The sequence below is a fragment of the Drosophila melanogaster genome, chromosome 3R (assembly GCF_000001215.4).
Source record: "Drosophila melanogaster chromosome 3R".
NCBI lineage: Eukaryota > Metazoa > Arthropoda > Insecta > Diptera > Drosophilidae > Drosophila > Drosophila melanogaster.
Window position 1 is genome coordinate 17468132 of NT_033777.3, and position 18808 is coordinate 17486939.

At 42.4% G+C, this 18808-nt stretch overlaps 1 protein-coding gene across 4 annotated transcripts in view; it reads right to left on the bottom strand.

The window, feature by feature from the left end:
- Positions 1-5803: 5803 nt before the first annotated feature.
- Dscam3 (Down syndrome cell adhesion molecule 3) overlaps positions 5804-18808 on the bottom strand; it is a 31733-nt gene continuing 18728 nt past the window's right edge. The window contains exons 14-35 of one of the 4 annotated variants that reach the window (NM_206504.2): positions 17082-17213; positions 16860-17009; positions 16620-16765; positions 16130-16265; positions 15691-15810; positions 15164-15316; positions 14580-15099; positions 14027-14237; positions 13608-13863; positions 13375-13518; positions 12312-12620; positions 12080-12235; positions 11582-11761; positions 10979-11353; positions 10442-10567; positions 9414-9729; positions 8764-8927; positions 8328-8576; positions 7917-8144; positions 7522-7786; positions 6949-7212; positions 5804-6785 (exon numbers count right to left, since the gene is read on the bottom strand). In NM_206504.2, the coding sequence (NP_996226.2) occupies positions 6734-6785; positions 6949-7212; positions 7522-7786; positions 7917-8144; positions 8328-8576; positions 8764-8927; positions 9414-9729; positions 10442-10567; positions 10979-11353; positions 11582-11761; positions 12080-12235; positions 12312-12620; positions 13375-13518; positions 13608-13863; positions 14027-14237; positions 14580-15099; positions 15164-15316; positions 15691-15810; positions 16130-16265; positions 16620-16765; positions 16860-17009; positions 17082-17213 (4652 nt within the window). In that variant the 3' untranslated portion in view covers positions 5804-6733. Of the gene's footprint in view, positions 6875-6948; positions 7213-7512; positions 7787-7916; positions 8145-8327; positions 8577-8763; positions 8928-9413; positions 9730-10441; positions 10568-10978; positions 11354-11581; positions 11762-12079; positions 12236-12311; positions 12621-13374; positions 13519-13607; positions 13864-14026; positions 14238-14298; positions 15100-15163; positions 15317-15690; positions 15811-16129; positions 16266-16619; positions 16766-16859; positions 17214-18808 lie in introns of those variants that run through there. The other 3 variants (NM_169761.2, NM_001104355.2, NM_001104356.2) reach the window with 3 other exon arrangements.

Sequence of the window (18808 nt, forward strand, 5' to 3'; positions counted from 1 at the left end):
TCCTGTTTCCACTGCGCCATCTTTATTCGATGGTCTTCTTCGGGGATCTCCTCTTCTCCCCCGGAGTGAGTGAGTGAGTGTCCCTTTGTTTCGCATTTTTTTTTCTGATTAGATTTTTATTCTCATGAATTTTCATTTCCGTTCGTGAATTTTTTATACGGACATACGTCCATCGCTCTATCTGCTGTTGGTAAATTTGTTCACAGCAAAAAACAGCGTTTATTTCGTAGATTTTACTATACAGATTATAAGATTATTGAACTATATATTTGCAGGAGAAAATCTAGTATTCAAATTTTAATTGCATACAAATACATAGGTAAAAGAACTGAAACCCGTTTTTCTGAGTGCTTTAGATTCCTGTTGATAAAAACACCATGTGCGAGACCTACTATATAAATAAGAAATGATTGTTGGAAAGTGTATCTGGCGGATATCCGTCTTATCGATAACTGTCTACGTATTTGTATCTGATACTGCGTGTGTATCTTTAGCCGCATTCAGTTGCTTCGTTTGCTTTATTCCCTGGCGTCCGACTTAATGCACATTTTAAATTACCGGGCAGTTGTTGACCTGATTACAAAGCTGTTCCCTCCGGCACCACTTACCTTCCTCTTACGTTTTGCTGCTTCTGCAACCGTCTATTAATTTAGTGCCGCTTTAATTAAACAGGTTCAGTTTTTTTTCGATAATGATTTTGTGGGCAATATTATAATAACATTGATTGCAAAAGCGCCGCAGGATAGGGTCGATAGGGCGCAGCTGGCGTTTACAAAACATTCCCCCGATTGTGCAAGCTTGTTTATCGAACCGAAATTAATTAGGGATTTTAAAGGGCAAGGTAAAAGCATAGTTCGCCAGACCGTTCATGAAATTAAAGTTAATGGAGTGGATCAAGGGATAAAATGACCAAGCATGGGACTCTTGACAAGAGATTTTATTTTTGGAATCTATCTTTAAACCTTAGATTCAATGTACCTTGAGTAACTTACTCTTTTCTTCCATTTTCTAATAAGCTTCGTGCACTGTGAACAGTTCTTTGAGTTAACTAACCCCATAGTCATTCCTGAATGGTATATAAGCTGCTGTCATAAATGTTTTCAAGTTGAATTAGTCGCTGTACAGTCAATTGGCTTTACTTCCTGTTGAATCGATTTCCATGCACCCCAGGCAATCGAGACGACTCCCAGATGCTGCATCATCGATGACAACTGCACACAAGGCGAACCCACATGGAACTGGGAACTGAGAGTTGGAAACTGGGAAGCGATCAACGTTCGAATAAGCAAAAACAATGGCCTGAGTGGAGGAGTGAAAAGTGCAGGACATAAAGGAAAAGTTGGGGGAAGATAAAAAAAATCTGGAGCACATTACCAATTCTAAGTTTGGGGGTGGCAAAAATTTTCTAGTGATATGTGATATATTTTCTTTTATATATGATATATATAAAAGCATTCAAAAAAGTCTATTTATAAATTTCGATAATTCGTTGATTTCCTATAAAGTGCATGTATTAAAAATGCCCCTTTTATGCATACGTTAATTAAAATAATGTTTTTTTATATTTCGTTTAGCTTAGAAATCGATTTATTCCATTATCTGATGCTGTTTGGTTGGTAATGATATATACGCACAAACTTGTAAGCACTCCAAAAAAGTTTTACTCCGAACAGGTGCTTCACTATGGGTCGCATCCCCATTTTTTCTTTGCCATTTGCAACAGTTTAATTCCATTGAATGCTTAAACGAGAACCAAGCCAGTGCGACAAAGGCTTTTGTGTTAAATAGTTGAACGGTGCCAGGAATTATAATGAATCCAACACCGCACATGTTGCTCGTCGTAGATGGATAAACCTGTGATAATTCAAATAATCAGGGAGCGGCAGCATCCGGCATTCACAGTCGCATTCGCATTCGCTCAGCACTCGCATTCGCACTCGTATCCGCATCCACATCCGCATCCGCATCCGCATCCCGACAGCCAGTCAGCCAGGCAATGCAAAAGCACTTTATTTAAGTGAGTCCCACATGAATTGCACTTGGCTGTGCGTCCCTCTAACCGCCGTCTGTATGTTTGTCTGGCCGTCTGGCTCCCCTGACTGTTTGTATTTGTAACACTTCTTTGCATTTTTTATGCCCTGTCTTTGTGAAGGATGCACACAGGCAGTCAACTCTTTGGTTCGTGGCGCTCCATCTCCATCTCCGCCAGCAGTAGCTCCATCCCATATCCCCAGAATCCCCGCCATCAAGTGCCTTTGGCAGCAGCTGTTTGGCATTTCTGTGGCGGCGGTTGTGGCGGTCTCTGTGGCGGGAGCTTCTGATTCCGGTTCTGATTCTCATTTCGCACCATATCCGGATCTCACGGTCCACGCCTGCTCATTACGTTGGGTTAGCCCTGCCTTCGACTGGGCGCTGCTCCCTGCTTTAAAACGGGCTCATTTGCTGGCCAACGAAATTCTTTTAATAATGGTTAAGCAACAATATTAACAGTTTAAGGAAACATCGGAATGCGTTTGTTTGCATGCATTTACGCTGAGTGAATTCCATTTCGACGGCTGGGGGCACATCAAATATGTTCGAAACTCGAATAATATTTATGGTTAGACAGTCACAGCCATCGTATGGCTATGTATTTTGCAATTTCTTTCGGGCATAAATCAACAGGACGTCGTCGGCCAGCCACAGGCAACGAAATGTCCTGTCATTTTGTATTAAAACAGTTGCAGAAATTTATGACAAGACGTGCACTGGGTTTACCTTTAGTAATTTGAGAATTTTAATTAAAGGCACTGGTCAACAGCAGGCTGCATTTCAATCTACGCACTCGATGGGCAGTGGGGATTAAAGGAGCGATGGTAGGGGTCACACAGTTGGGCGTCATGTGCAAATGCATCAAAGGACATTTGCATTTGCCCGGCATTTGTAGATAATGCCCTGCGTCCAGGAGGACAGCCGAACTCGACTATCTCTGGCGTACACACAACAAAAAACTGACTTACTTTGTATTTGGAAATTTATTAAAACTGTGAATGGCTTTTACTCTGATAGTGGTTCAGCCTGATTTCCAATTTCTCAATTTATATCACTTCGATTATGGTGATTTCTGAAGATAATACTATTTATAAAAACACTCCCCTGTTTTCTGAGTGCCAAAGACCGAAGGCCGGGCTATCGAGGTCATTATTAATTGCAAGTGCATCAGGAGTGCGGTTGCCTAGCATCCTGCTTTTGTGTGTCCTGCATGGGTCCTGTGCACTGTGCCAAAATAGATCATTGTTTTAATAAGATGTTAAAAAGGGTTAAATATAGATAACTTTTAACTTCAGAGGATGTAAAACTTGTTCTTTCTTTAACAATTTTAAAGGTTAGCTGGTTGTTGATTTGGATACGCTAATATTTCTCCAAGTGCATGTGTATCCGGTAAGTGCGTTGCAGTGTGGGTGCTTCCTGTGTGCATTACAACTACATGGGAGCAAGTGGGCCGCTTGTACTACTAACCTCTTGCAATTTTCGGTTTTGAATTTGCTTAAATTGCATTATTGTCCCTGTTGTTGCTGCTGCTGGTGTATCTGCTCTCTATGCGCTATTGTTGTTGTTGTGGTGCTGTGGGTTGATGATGGTGGCGCCCCCAGAATCTGATTGCCTTCCATTGTGTTTGCTGCTCAAATTTATCCCCTTGCAATTTTGTGCTTATTTGTTGTAGACTTGCCAGGCTTGCAGCTTTAACTAATTGAAATCGATTTTGGGCAAGTCCTTAGCCAGCGACGCATAAGGACACGGCCAGAAGGTTTCCGAGTTCGTTCGACGGGAATCGAGAATCATGTCAGCGTTAAGCCTAAATACGACAAACGCAAAGTGACTGTCAGGATTGCGGTTGCCAAATCGATTTTTGGGGATTTTCGCATTCGGTTGCAAATGAAGCAAGAGCGTAATAAAACTTGCATGTGCCTTAAGTGCACTTCAACTTTCACCTAGCAGAGTAAAATGCCACTCTGTACACATGGAATAAAATGGAGCTTAATTTTATAAAAGGAATGCATTTAATAGAAAATATAGGGAAATGGAAAAATATCCATATTTAAATGTTACTAAAGTCCAAAGCATTACTTCAACTGCTTGCAAATTTTTTTCACTTCAATATGCCAAAATTAAAAATGTCAAAATATTCTAGAGTGTACCTTACTGCAGAGCCGTGTGTTTTCATGCGTAATTAGATGGCAATCGAAGCCACAGAGCGTAAGGCCTTGCCTAAATTAATAGCAACAGAGCAGAAAAGCAGTCTTGCACAATGGCACAACATGCACTCCATTTCTGCTTTGATTACGAAAGTTCTTGTAAGGTATGGGGAGCTACGAAAACTTTGCCTATCCAAATGCACACGCCTCCAAAATGTGTGGACTCCATAAACAGTTCGATACGTGAATTGTGGTCTTTGGGATTGGCTATATGCTAATTAGCAGAAGTTTGCGCTTGGCTTAGATTTAACAATCTAGGCATCGAGTTAAGTGCTTGGATTTCATTGGGGAACAAATATCACTGGCATGAATCGAACCATTTCGATTTAAACTGAGTTTTCCGATGACTTCAACAATGAGTTGAAATTGCCTGGCAACTCATTCCTTAGTGCTGCTTAAGCTTATTTGTAAAATCATTCAACTCGAATAGTTTTCTGAACTTGAATAACTAAATGATTCAATAGGTAAAGGGATATCAGATTACATAGAATTTTTTACTTTCGCTATTTTATAATAAGACTGTTATGCATGTATGAACCCAATATCCTTCTAAGCCCACAGCTTATCCTAATTTAATTTAAATGGCATGCGCCTGAATATCTCGTTTTCATTGTTAAGTGGCCATCGATGCGTATACGCAACATCCGATACAAGCATTTATGCTTTACCTCTGCATGTGCGCCGAACTCTTTCGTAATCCCATTTGATTTGACTGGTTGGGTGTCACAATGCCACACACATTTCGGATGTTACCTTACTGACATGGCTTCAAAAAAGTTTGAAAACATTTGTGAAAATTGACAAAGTTTCAAGTCGGCAACAAACAGCTGGTAAACAGTGCAGCACCATGCCATGCATGTTTAATATCACTCTGAGTGAGCTGGTGCACCGTAAAAAATTAAACATCTTGTCGATAAGAAAGAACTAATTATCTTTAAAAATATATATTCTTTACTTAAAAAAATCTAAATCTAACTTGTACTTACTTTCTTTCTCTCTTTTTTAATAGTATTATTTTCTTCCAGATCAATTGTGAATACAGCTTGATTGATTTTACCCTGACTTAAGCACTTTTTTTTTGTTTAGTGTATCTGTGTGCGGTACTGGTGTGTCTGTGTGTCAAAAGCATCTTGTGGTTGAGTTTACCTAGTGAAATTGAAGCCACATTGCGGCGACCATCGCCAACTCCAACTTCCACTGATTGCCTAAATGACGTGCGTTCTCCCTTGCCATCCGTGTATATTGCATCTCCCAGTGGGATTTGGAGCTGGATGCAATGGAATGGGATGGTAGGGAATGGAATGGCGGAGTTTGTCTGGATGGCGACCACTGGCTTGTGGTTAGAGTGCACTGTATTTGATTGATTTGGTTTGCTCTCATTTGCTTGCATAAATATTTGCACAGCTCTGAAGCAGGGAGAGGAAATAGAATACTGACCCGATAAGTGGAGCATTTTTGCCCAACAGCCGGTTGGCATTGGGCAAATTTGGTTTTTAATGAAATTACCACAGTTTGATTTTGTTTATTTTTACATTTCTTTTATTTAATTAATTTGCCGTACTGGTTTTCGTTCTCTGTCGCACTTCATCTCCGCATATATATATTAATTTAGGTTTATTTCGTATGTATATATTTTACCTATGGTAGCAATACAATTTAATTGTTGATTTACTTTTAATTAAATTCCATAATTATTACTTTTCCAATAAATGCAGTAACAGATTTTTGTCAATTGTACAAATGAATGAAAAAGTCTCTCGAACAAACCAAATGACATCGATTAAATAGCCGGCATTTATGAGTGCTCCGAAAGTGTCAATCAAGTTACGCAGTTCATTAACCTGACATGCTTTTTGCATCAACGCGTACTTCAGAACAATTTAATTTATCACAACAAATTGAATTAAATATATGCGTATGTATATATGTATATTGGTACTATTACTAGCTAGCAGATACAGTTCAACTCGTCTCGTAACGATTATCAGTTTAAATATCAATAGAAATCGCTGGCAACATCAGTTGGGAGCATCAGTAATCAATAGTCAGTTAGATCTCTATAGATATAGTCTCTAGATATAGTCTTTAATTTGCTCGATCGAGTGTGCGAGAACTTTGGGTGTCATCTTACAGACTAAATACATTATACACCACGTTTATGCGCTTAACCTTTTTGCATGAAATTTAATTACTTGGGGGCTCTTAATTATTGCCACGATTTGATGACATTTGAAATTTGGAAACGAATCATTAATATTGCTGGTTAAAATGCTTATTTTTCCTAATAATAATCATTCCCTGTGAGCACTTTTTTTAAACTATTTACAGCTTTTTTTTTTCTTTTTTTATTTGCCACATGTCAGCCCCATAAACGTGGTAGTAGTGTACACTTATTGAACAACGCTTAAGATCTTAGCTAAATGCATTTAAATGCCACATTTCGTATGTCATCGTGTGTGTATTTTTCTGAGTGACACTGCCATGTACAGTGATCACTATTATACGTGTATCGTGTATTCTAGGCGCTCCTGCTCCTTCTTCTCGTGATACCTAGAGGTTCGCAGTACTGGTTAGTATGGGCTCAAGTTCAAGATCAAGAACAAGTTGAAGTTCAAGTTCAAGTTCGGGGTAGGTACACGCTACAGGCATGCAACACAAGCTACGGTCAAGCACTTTGGGCGGCATTGTAAATTCAAAGCGTCATATACGTTACCTTGCCAACAGTGAGGTCAACTCCTCGCGATCCATCTTGGCCAGCTGAGCGTCCCCGGTGCTCTCCATCACGCGCTGCACCTCCAGATCCAGCGCCCGCTGTTCCCGCTCGCAATCGCTGTGGTCGCCCGGCTCCCGGCCATCGTGGAATCCAGCCGGCGGGCGGAAACCACCGGAAAGGTCGGCTCCCGCTCCCGACCCCGCCATCGCGGCTATAGAGGCTGCCAAAGAGGCGGCGGTCTCCGCATCGACCTCACTGTCTAAACTAAAGATGGTCGAGGAATGTGGCTTTATAAGTCTGGGATCGAGTGAGCTTCTTGTAAGCTAGTCTAATCTTCAGTAGGCAAGATATTTACTTGTCAAATAATAAAAGCTAAATATAAAATTTAGTATTGAGTCCACCGTCTTAGTTTGAAGACGGTGAGTTAGTGGTATAATTTGATTATATAAATTATATTACACTCTACAGAAGCCCTCGTAAATATCTTGCCTAACTTTACAGCTACACATTTCGATCGTTTCTTCTTGTCGCTAATTTAATTTGGATTTGTTAGGGTTTAGGTACCTGAACTACCTGTTGCTACTACCAGGGCACTTTCTTCGCTCCAACGTTTGGTTGCTAGGCTGCTGTGCCGCGCTTCCGTGCTTCCGGCTGCGTTGTCCGGCACTCCGCTTCTCGGCCGGCCCGTTGCCTCCACCGACGCCCCCACCGCCACCACCACCCAAGCCCATGGCCATGCCCATCCCTAGGACGTGGCGTGGGGTGTTGTGTCGACGCTCGGGCGCCGGCGAGCCCTGGTCATTATTGGACTCGGTGCTGGAGTCCGGTCGGAACATATCTACAAAATTGCAAAATTATATATAAAGTATATAAAAATAATATGTGTAAAATCATCATAACTGTTTAATTGGTCATGTAATATTCGCAACGCGACCTGAATATGTCTGTCAAACATTACGTATACGCACCTACGACCGCCCGACCATCACTGCTGCGCGACGACTTGCATGGCACTCGGTAGGTGGGCATGTTGGAGAACTCGGTGCTGGGACTGATGCTCGTGTCCGACTCCGATCCGGCCACCACTCCGCTGCAGGCTGCGCTGCTCTTGGCACTCCGTCCTCCGTTGGATTTCTTTGAGTGTCCTGCCTGCGAACCGGCTACTATGGTCATCGATTTGCTCAGCGTAGACTCATCTTAAATTTACAAGAAAACGAAACCAAGTGGATTAGATTACTAATTAATTCGCCTTCTAACAATTGTCAACTCTCTAGCCTCGGGCACTATAAAAAGATGATAGGTTCTTGATAGTCATAAATTTCCTGTCACGCAATTAAAGCGGTAGGGTCAAATGATTTTAGATTTCCGATTTTACTCACCTTCCGTGTTGTAATAGCGCTGTTTGTGCCAGCTGGACTTGCTCTTCACGTGACCGAATCCCGAGCTGGGCAGGAGTGGGTAGGCGGTAGCGTTTAAGTTCTCCCCCTCCGGATGCCCGAAGGTTTTGAATTGCATGGTGTAATCGAGGGGCGTTTGAGCCGCCACGGCACGTGTGGGAGTCTTGGCAGGAGCCCCTGTCCGTCCGCCATTCACGCTGAACGTGGCGTACGGTGAAATCTCGTACATTTCTAGGTGAGACACGCAAGCAAATAAGATTCTATATTCCACTCAGGAAGGATGGATTTTAAAAACGTTATAAATTGTCTTTTTCTTTTTTTTTAATAATTTATTAATATAATAATTATGAATGTGTGTAACAGGAGGTTTAATTGCCACCTTTATGTATAAGCCCGTTTCCTGACTCAATCGACTTACCCGACTCATTTCCCTTGTCTACCGTTTTAACTGGCGAGGCACTGTACACCTGCTGATTCCGGCGATTTTCGTGGTCCTCCTTGTAGTCCCCGGGTAAGGTCCTGGATTCGTAGCCCTCGGCGATGGGTCCGCATAGAGTGCGTCGATGTTTGATGGTCAGAGCTCTGGAAGTAGAAGGAAAGAAAATTATGACTTCATTGCGACTATGTTTCTATCTACTTCCGCTGTTAATAACAGGCAGGGTAGAATGAATTGGTTAACTAACTAACATTTTTAGATAAATATGAAATTTATTTTTTGTATGAGTGTGACATTAAGTGTAAGTCTTTATTGACTCTCTATAATCCGCGCAAGTATCCATTAAAATATAAAAGAAAATCCTTTTGTTAAAATTCCTGATTCAATTCACTCGAGGATTAAGGGGTATCTTTTTATAATGCCTGAAGAGCTCACGCTCGTTACTTTTCCATTCGCCTGCCAGAGAGTTAATAAATCCTTAATTAACATTCGCAAGCCATTACGACGAATGACTTCGTCCTGCACGGGCCTGAATTCCCAATTCAATTCCCTCTTTCCTCGGAAAAATCCTGCGACCGAAAACCACCCAGCCCAACTGTCCCCATTCGCATAAGAGAGCCGGACGCACTTACATCGTTATGATGGAAACCGTGATGATGACGACGACAATTAGCGTTGCGAACCAATCACCGCTGGTCGGATTTGTTGAGTTTATCAGATTGTTCATCAAATCGTTTTCCGAGGGGAAAACCGATGGCGGCGGAATGGTGATGCCATCGATGTTCGTTGTGCTGAAATGATAATGCTCCGTCGTTTTTCCCGCATCGTTGGTGGCAGAGATTCGCAGCTGATACCACTTGGCAGGCAGAAAGTCGCAGAAGATTAAATTTTCACGGTTTTCCTCGGCGTTCGAAATATCCGATGTGACAACTGTCCACCGTATGTCGCCTAGGGGCAATGGCCGTTGGAAAACACACGCAAAGTACACACGAACACGTTCCGGAAAAAGAGAGATGGATAAAAGGAAATTATGCATCATACGCCACGTTGCACGCGGCACGGACTACGGAATAAATTTGATAAATATTTATAAATACAAATGGCTGTAGATTGGTCAGTTAATTGAAAACAAAAATAATTATATTAACTGTATTTAATTTAAAGCAAATTAAATGTCAGCAACTGGGCGACGCCAGGCCATTTGTGGCCGGAAGAATGACGCGTGGATACCCTTAATTAAGCAATTGCAAATTGTAATTAAAAGCTTGTTGAGGCGCGTATTCTTGAAAAGAGCTGTGGTTAAAGATTACAAAATAACTCAACTTCGAAAAAAAATGATTTAATTTAATATTTTTAACGTCGAATACCAGAAAGTCACCGATTCCAAACTTTTTAATTATTGTACTATATCGTATAAAATGAACAATTAATGCAATTTTAAATAAATTATCCAATTCTTTTGGATTTTGCTAAAAAAAATGTTAGCTATGTCCGTCGACTTTATAAGAATATTGTCTTTATAAGGTTAATAAAATGTTGTGATCTGCTTCTTCGGTTATAACACGGTATCATTTTCCAAGAACATGGGGCACCCAATTCAGATGGGGAACGTGGCCATCTGAAATGTCCACCCATGCATTCATTGCTAATTTGGACTCACCCAGCGGTCTGTGCTCGATGGAGAAATGATGAATGCTGCAGCCACCATTTTGCCACGATGACAGCTTCAAATTCACGCACGTCGCATTTGTGGCAATTAGTTCGTTGGCATTCGGAGCTTGAGAGGCTGCGAATGGAAATCGATAATGTTAATGAAATGAACGAAGAAAAATTGCCATGTTGAAGGTACTATCATAGTCAAAATAATAGAGCTATATTAATACAATAGTTATAAAAATTAAAATAGATTGGCAATGTCTCTGATCTATTATTTAAAACGAAAAATACTAAATTTATATCTGCAATTAATATTAAATACCGTGTAGTTTAAAAAAAACTTGAATTCATAGTAAAAATCTTTTATGCTTATTACCCATTGTATATATTATTTGAAAAATAATTCAAACTATTCATTTATTTTTCCCATTTCCACTGTATGCCTTCGACATGACCCTTCACCCAGTGCCATTTGTGGTCAACAGACGAAATTTGAATTCAGGACAGGACGACTGGGAATTGCCATCCAGTTCCGACTCACCTTTACCCTTGGTCCAGACGTTAATTTCCTCACTGGCCACCCCGGAGCCCACCATGTTGTGTGCGGACATTTTTATAATGTACTGATTTCCGCACTTCAATCCCGAGATCGTAAAGGCATTATTCTCGGGCAGCAGCTCCGTGATGGACCAGCTCTCTCCGGCCGTGTGGTACGATATGGTGTATCCTTGCAGCGGAGCTCCCCCATCGTCGGGGGCATCCCAGCTTACGCGAATGCTGTCGGCGGAAGCGTACTGCACGATGATTTGCGGTGCGCTCGGTGGCTTCATGGCAATCACCTGGTACTGGATCTCATCACTGCCGAACAGATTGTTCGCCGTGCATGTATAATTTCCGGAGAGGCTGCCTTCGACGCCTGCAAAGGTTAACGAGGAAATGGAAAAATGAGTGGCAAATTTACAAAAGGTAAAACCTGTTATTAGCTTATAGTAAAACTAATTTAATCAGCTCTTAATAAACTTTGTTTTGACACCACCCTGCCAAATATGAAATATTAAATTATATTGAAGATAGCACGATTTGCTAATTCGATATCTGATACTTGTTTCGAAAGATATTTATTATAATTTGCTGTATCACTTACGGTGAATCTTCAGGTTGCCCTCGTTGGTCACCTCGTAAAAAGGACTGAAGGTGACGGGACGATCGCGGGTTAGCCATCGAGCCCGTGGTGTGGGATTACCCACCGCCAGGCACTCCAACACCAGTCCAGTGCCCACCGCCTTGCGCACCACCTGACCAAAGGAGGCGATTCGGGCGGGAGCTGAAACGGGGGAAATGCCGAGGAAAACACAAAATGAACAACAGAAAGGCAGGACATTTAGTTAGGTGAGCGAAATTAAAATGTTGCGGCCGGTGCGGCTTTTCGCTCGCACGCTGAATAAATGTCAATTTTTAATTAAAGCGACATTTACCGGCTCATTTATATACGTACACACGGAAAAAGTACTCAGTTCTTTTGTAAAAACATTTTTTATGCACTTTTTCAAATTTTCCATTAAAATCGAACTGTGGTCTCGTTCTCCGAGTGCATGCGTGCAAATATTTGTATGTATATTGTATTTATCTGGATGCAACCTACCTCGCGTATTGGTGGCCTGGGCGATCACAGATGTGGGCTCCCCTTCGCCCACGGATGTCGAAGCCGAAACCCAGAATTCGTACATTTGATTTTCGGCCAGGCTGCGTGACTCGAATGTCACCGGATAGCCGTTCTCGTCGACACGCACCATGTGAGCTGGACCGGGCGAAAAAATTAAATGTCCGTATGCATTTCAGCGCCGCGCGTTGGGCGCCATTTCTTTGAAACTTACTCTTAGCCTGGCCTTTGCGACCCGCCTCCCTGGAATAAACCGTGTAGTGCGAAATGATCCCATTGCGATTTTTCGGCGTTAGCCAGGAAATCAAAATCGAATCTGCCGTCAGGGCTGCTGCCTTAATGGCCGCCGGTGCATCGGGCACGTCGTCATCCGTCTGGCAGAAAAGCGGATGACTAGCCAGGCCATCGCCAGTAGCTGTGTAGGCCAGGACTCGGATCGAGTAATTGCTGGCCTTGTGTAGTGTATGCAGGTACGTCTCCAGGTTCGATGTGCGCTTGATCTCCAGCTTGGCGGGAAAATCAACTGGTAGAAAATAATAAAATTTAGGGCAAATATAGTATAGAATATTCTGTTCCTGAAGATATTCCCTAATAAATTCCGTACCATACCTAAATTCTAAAGACAAAAGTGTTTTGTTTAAGCTTCTGCTATTAAGATGTCTATCATACAAGCTTTTATCTTAATCTTCTTTCTTCAAATTTAAACAGAAATATCTTTGCAACTTTGTTAATTTTAACGAACACACCAATTCCATGCAGCGCCAGTTGGCGTTATTGATTTGATGAGATTTGAAAAATCAGTGCCAAAATCAACAACTTGCAGTGTCATCAATGGGCCCCAGAGCCAACCCATTGAACCCTACGCCAAAACCAATAAAGTTGAGCAACTCTCTTCACCCTTTCGCCTCCCTCGACCACTTCATCCTGGCACATCTTGCTGCCTGGATATCGTATCATATCTATAGCTGTTTGCACAGCGCTCTCAGGCTCCGGCAATATCAACAAAATCAGCGTCATAAAGTGCCAACTGCAAACTGACGCAGCTGTAGTAAGTGGGGGTATACAGCAGTGGCTGGAATAGTAGCAGCCAGACTTAAACTTGGAATTTTCCCTTCGATTTTTTATAAATTATATATATACCTCTTCGTAAGATTGTGTTGCTCATTTGAATGTTTAATTATTTTAGACATAAATTAAGAAGGTATAAATTCATATTTGATGTTGGATAGTTTCAACATATAAGTGTGACCCCTATCGTACTTGCGGCATGTACTCACTTTGATGCACAATCGGGCGATATAAAATTTTATAGCCCTGTATAATGCCGCCGTGGAACTGCAGCGGTGGCTCCAGCCACGAAATCTTCAGACTCTGCGATGACAGGGCGGTGCAGTTGACGTTCTGTGGCGCTGCCTCGGGAACTGGAAAAAGATTGAGATACACATGCCCCGTATTGCAATACATGTATGCATAGTGTCTGCGCATCGGTCTCATTAGCTTCTTAACCCACCTCCCTCCGCGGTCGTTCCAAAGATGGCTGCACTCCAAGGACCGGATCCAAAGCTGTTCATCGCTCGAATGGTGACCGCATAGCGGGAGTACTTCCGGAGACCCCTCAAAGTCGCCTTAGTTGTCGCCCATCCGCTGACAATCGTGGACTTCAGCGAGCTGTTCACCACGCTGATGAAGTTGATGTTCTGCTTCTCCTCGCTGCAGTTCACGGTGTAGCCGATGAGCTCGCCGTTCCACGATTCCCGCGGCGGGATCTGCAATTAGAAGGTGCAGATACAGCAAATAACATAATGAGGTAATGAGGTTTTCATAAAATGAAATATTTTATCGTAACTAACAAGTTATCTTCTTAGATCAATATCCGCGATTCCATATCGACCTTTCTTCCACAAGTGCATAAATAGAAACGACACTCACCTGCCAGGTAACAATCAGCTCGCTCTCTCCACCCGTCTGCACTTGCACATTGGAGGGGGCCTCGGTGGGCGCCTCCTCTTGGGTCTTGAGGACAATGGCCTCGGTGTAAGCGCTCCGCTCGATTTCGTTGATGGCCTGCATGCGAATCAGAAAGGTGGTCGCAGGGGTCAGACCTGCCACAATGGCGCTCTCTCGCAGGTCGCTGTCATAGCTGTCAAACAAAAGAGGCGATACAGATAAAAACGCTTTTTGCACTTTTCATTTTTTTTTTTACATGTTTTCGATAAGGAGTGTGCGTCAACATATAATCATTCACTTAAATAGACAACTACTCACTGTATATTATTATGAATGACAAACTAAGTCAAAATCACAACATTTTTCTTAATGCAAGAATTAAATAGTAACTTTTAGTCCTGTTATTGAATTGGAGTTAAAGCCATATACATCAAAAATAAAATAAAAATGAAATTCTTTTCATTGGTAGTATGGCACCTTTTTTTAAAGTGTAGCAGACTGGGATGCCAAAAATATTTCTAGCATGAACACATACCTGCGACTTATGCTCGTCGACGGCAGGCTGACGTTGATGACGTGCCCATTCCAATCCCCTCCAGCTGCGGCCAAAGAACCATGGGACTGTAGGTACTTTAAAGCCTGGTACTGCACTAGATAGCTGAGAACGGGCGAGTTTCCATCGAAGGGTCGACGCCAGCTAAGCTTCACTGTGCGCGAACCCACCTCAAAGATCTCCAGATGGGAGGGCGTATCTGGTCGCTCCTGAACAGCGAGGAAGATAATCTGCTCCGCCCTTCCGTAGGGATTCTCCGCTATGCATCGGTATACTCCGGAGTCGTGGCGGTCCGAATGACCGATGGTCAGCTGGGAGTCCACGCCCTTTTCCGTTTTCATCTCCGCTATGCTAAACCGGAAGTTATTCAGATCGATGCGTCCGTTGTTCTGCGTCCAACCAATTGTGATGGGTTCGTCGCCCTTGGCATGGCAGTCCAAGGTCACGGGATCGTTGCGACGGGAACTTATGTTACGGGCAGATTGCTCGAATCGTGCGGGTTCTAAAGGGGCGGATTTAATTATTAAGCCATTACTTCTGCCAATGAAATTTTTATCTTTCATTACCATTCACATTTATACGAATGGTCTTTTTGAGACCAGCTCCGATTTCATTGGTTGCCTGGCACATATAATAACCCTCATCATTGTCCGTCGCCAGATTTAATAGTAGTGAGTGATTACGCATACTCAGGGGCTTAAAGTCCTTTGACCCTTTGCCTACACAGATGAAAATGTTGTTTCGTATTCAATTACAAGCGTTATAAAATAATAAATCTTTTATAGTTGTATAAGATACTAACAAACTAATTCTTCAAGTTATTTTTAATATTGATTTAAAATATTTGGAATTTCTGAACGAATTTCTGATTTATTATTTATTTAATTGGTTTTTGGTTTACCAAATGCGTCACAAATCCCTTCATTTTATTTTTTCTTTTTCCTTAAGCTGACAGAGACAAAATCTCGAAATGTTAATTGATTGAACAGAGTGGGCGGTTCCTAGAGGACAGCATCCACTTGGCCTCCTTGAACCCATTTAATGAACTGTATACGAAATCCAAGCCAGCTGGGACTGGGATTGGCAAACTTACCCTGCCCTTTGAACCAGGTAATAGTCGGAATCGGATATCCTTCCGCCTCACAATTTATCGATATTGTGTTGCCCAGCATAATGGCCGTGTCCATGGGCTCGTATCTCCAGCGAGGCGCCACTGAAACGTGACCGGGCCACAGGGCGAATGCGTAACGAACGGAATGGCATGGAATAGAGAACAACGAAAACGGCAACAAAATTAACAACTCTCGACCCGTGTGCATGTGTATCTTTGTTTTGATGGCCCAAAAAAGGGGCAAACTTCGCAGCCAACGGCGCACAAATCCTGTGTGATTTATTTAGAAACAGCAGCGCATCGCTTCAATGGACCCAGACAAACACACACACACACACCCAGCATCGCATTCCAACCCATCTAGAATCCGGAATCCCGAGTCCTGAATCCTGAATCCTCTCCAGGCTCCCCACCCACTCACCTCGCACCTGCAGCTCAGCCGTGTAGTTCACCTTGGCAGCAGCGTTGCTGGCATAGCAGGTGTACTTGCCACTGTGCCTCGCACTGATATCCTTGAAGACCAGCAGCGAGTAGAACTCCTCCTTCTTCTCGGTAATCTTGTAAATTGAAAGAAACACAAGTAAGATGGGCGCTTTGGAAATTACAGACTATTGGATACCCAGTTATAACTTTAAAATATATAGTTTTCAATAAAGTATATGCAATAAGTCCACAATTTATAAACCTAATGCTTAAAAAAGTTTAAACCAATTACTTAATCAAAAGAGATAAAAGCAGAACAAAAACAAAAAAGCAACAGCTAATGAAAAGTGGCATTCAAATGCTGTAATCGTAAGCTTTTTTAAAAATCGAAACACAGACTGGCAAAAAGTCTACCGGGTATTTCCGGAATAGCAAGGACAAAAATATCCAGGAAACTTTTTCGTTGCACTTCAGAGTGACAGGCTTACCTGCAAACTGCTTGGGATGGAGCTGTCGTCCTTCTTCCAACTGAAGTAGATGGGCATGTCGCCGGAGGAGACCGCACAGGTGATTTGGGCCCGTCCGCCCTCCTGCAGATTCTTGGGGAACTTGAAGGGCTCGATGACGGGCGGACCTTGATGAGCGATTAGCCGCCAGACATTAATGTCGCTCGAAAGGAGCAAAATAAAAGGGACATCGCCAAGGAGCCGACAGTCCTCTCTACTTACTGTTCACATTCAGCTGCATGTCCCGTCGCGCCTCCTCGCCAGCCCGACTCCTTACAATGCACGTGTATATGCCCTGATCCCGACCCGGTTCCACATTCTTGATGACCAGCTGCCCTCCGTCAGCCACCGAAGCCAGTTCGTAGTGGTTGCCTGGTTGTGCGGTTGGACAATAATGTGTTAGACCCTCAGGACTCTCAGTTCTCCCCCTGCAATTTGTCTTACTCGTTGTCAATTCCTGGTGCGCCTTCTCCCATCTAATTTGCTCGACGGGATAACCGGCGAACGGACAGTGCACAATTATATCCTCGCCCGCAACGGCTTTAATCGGTCCAATGGCTCTCACATACGGAGGTCCTGCAAGTATGCAGAGGAAAAATTAAGTATTCACTTGTTCACCATAAATATTAATTAAATTGTATGGATTAATAAATAATTTGGTTCACAATGTGACCCATTTTTAGAATATTATTTATCCCGCAAAGATTTCGATAACCAGATAAGAAACGTCCTATTAGTTTGTTCCTTAATTTAAATAAATTACAATATTAGTTCCTCTACACTTAATTGGTGTATATTGCAGATAGTTTGTAGTCATCTCGTTTGATTATTGATACAATTTCGTAGTTAGGACCGTACACGTTATTTACGCAAATTATTTTAGGTGTGTGTGCTTATTTAGGGGCATTGTGAAATTTATTAAATTAGTTACAAAATGCAATTAGGCGGGAATACGGTACGAATGCTGAATAATTCCAATTATATTCGTTTGGCGCACATGCGACGTTAGTACATAAAGTGCAGATGCGGCGGCAAGATGTGTATATGTGTGTGTGTGCCTGTGCATTTTTAGTGCTGCTAATGCAACTCGTTGCATGGGTGAATGCGTTGCATAAATTGCAATATTCATAATTAAATAGGCGAACCGAAGCCTGTGGCTTCATCAGGCCTCAACAGGCCGAAGTGTGTGTGAGTGTGAGATGGGCGTTGCGGACTGTGGGCGTGGCTGGAGTGTATCAGCTTGTGGCTTGAACTGTTCATAATCGAAATCATTTTATCATTATTATCCCGGCAAAAATCGCGTAGAGAAGGATGAACGAAGCCACCAGCACCAAAAGGACTATTGGGTGTCCACTACGGAGGATTAAATTTCGATATTTCTATGCATCCCATCGACAGTTTTATGTACTCAATCACATATTCCCCAACATCTTCAACCTCTGCCCGTAGGTACCTAATTTGATTTTCAATTTGATTCTGGTGAAATCTCCTCGCTGCAGGGCAGCATTCAAAACATCATCATTTATCATCAATACGCACGCCCACTTAAATATCAAGTATACGCACACTGAGACTCAAGCTGCCTTTGCTCCATCATCAATCATTCGGCATATAGGGCGTATGATTTATATCTGTCCCACATCCACTCGCTTATGCATTATTAACACATTAAGATTACGCTCTCGGAACTCCTTACAATAAGCAAAAGCTCAGCAGTCAAGAAAATCTTTCAGACGTCGAAGCAAAAGTGGGGGGCACTCTTATCGTCTGATACTCGTATATGTGTGCAGTTTATACAGCGATGCGACAGTGATTATCCTGCCAGATACTCAGGCATTCGCCAGGCAATTCGCACTCTTAAACTTGTTAGCAATGCCATCAGTTCACTCAGAGGAATATTCAAATTGCATTTAAAATACAACTTCTAGTTTGGTAATACTGGATGCCTAGCATAATAAAATATCTGATGAAGGAAATCTGCTTTTTCTTTTACTTTATAGGAATTAATACCTCTACAATAAAAACAATGTATGTAGTTAGGAATTTTTCTCGGTGTATCCATGTGCTCTATATCTTGCGACATGATTGAACTGAAAGCAACATCGTCATCGGCTTTCTTGTTGCTTTTGCGAATGTCTCTGCCCCGGGAGATTTTCTTTGACGCGCAGCCA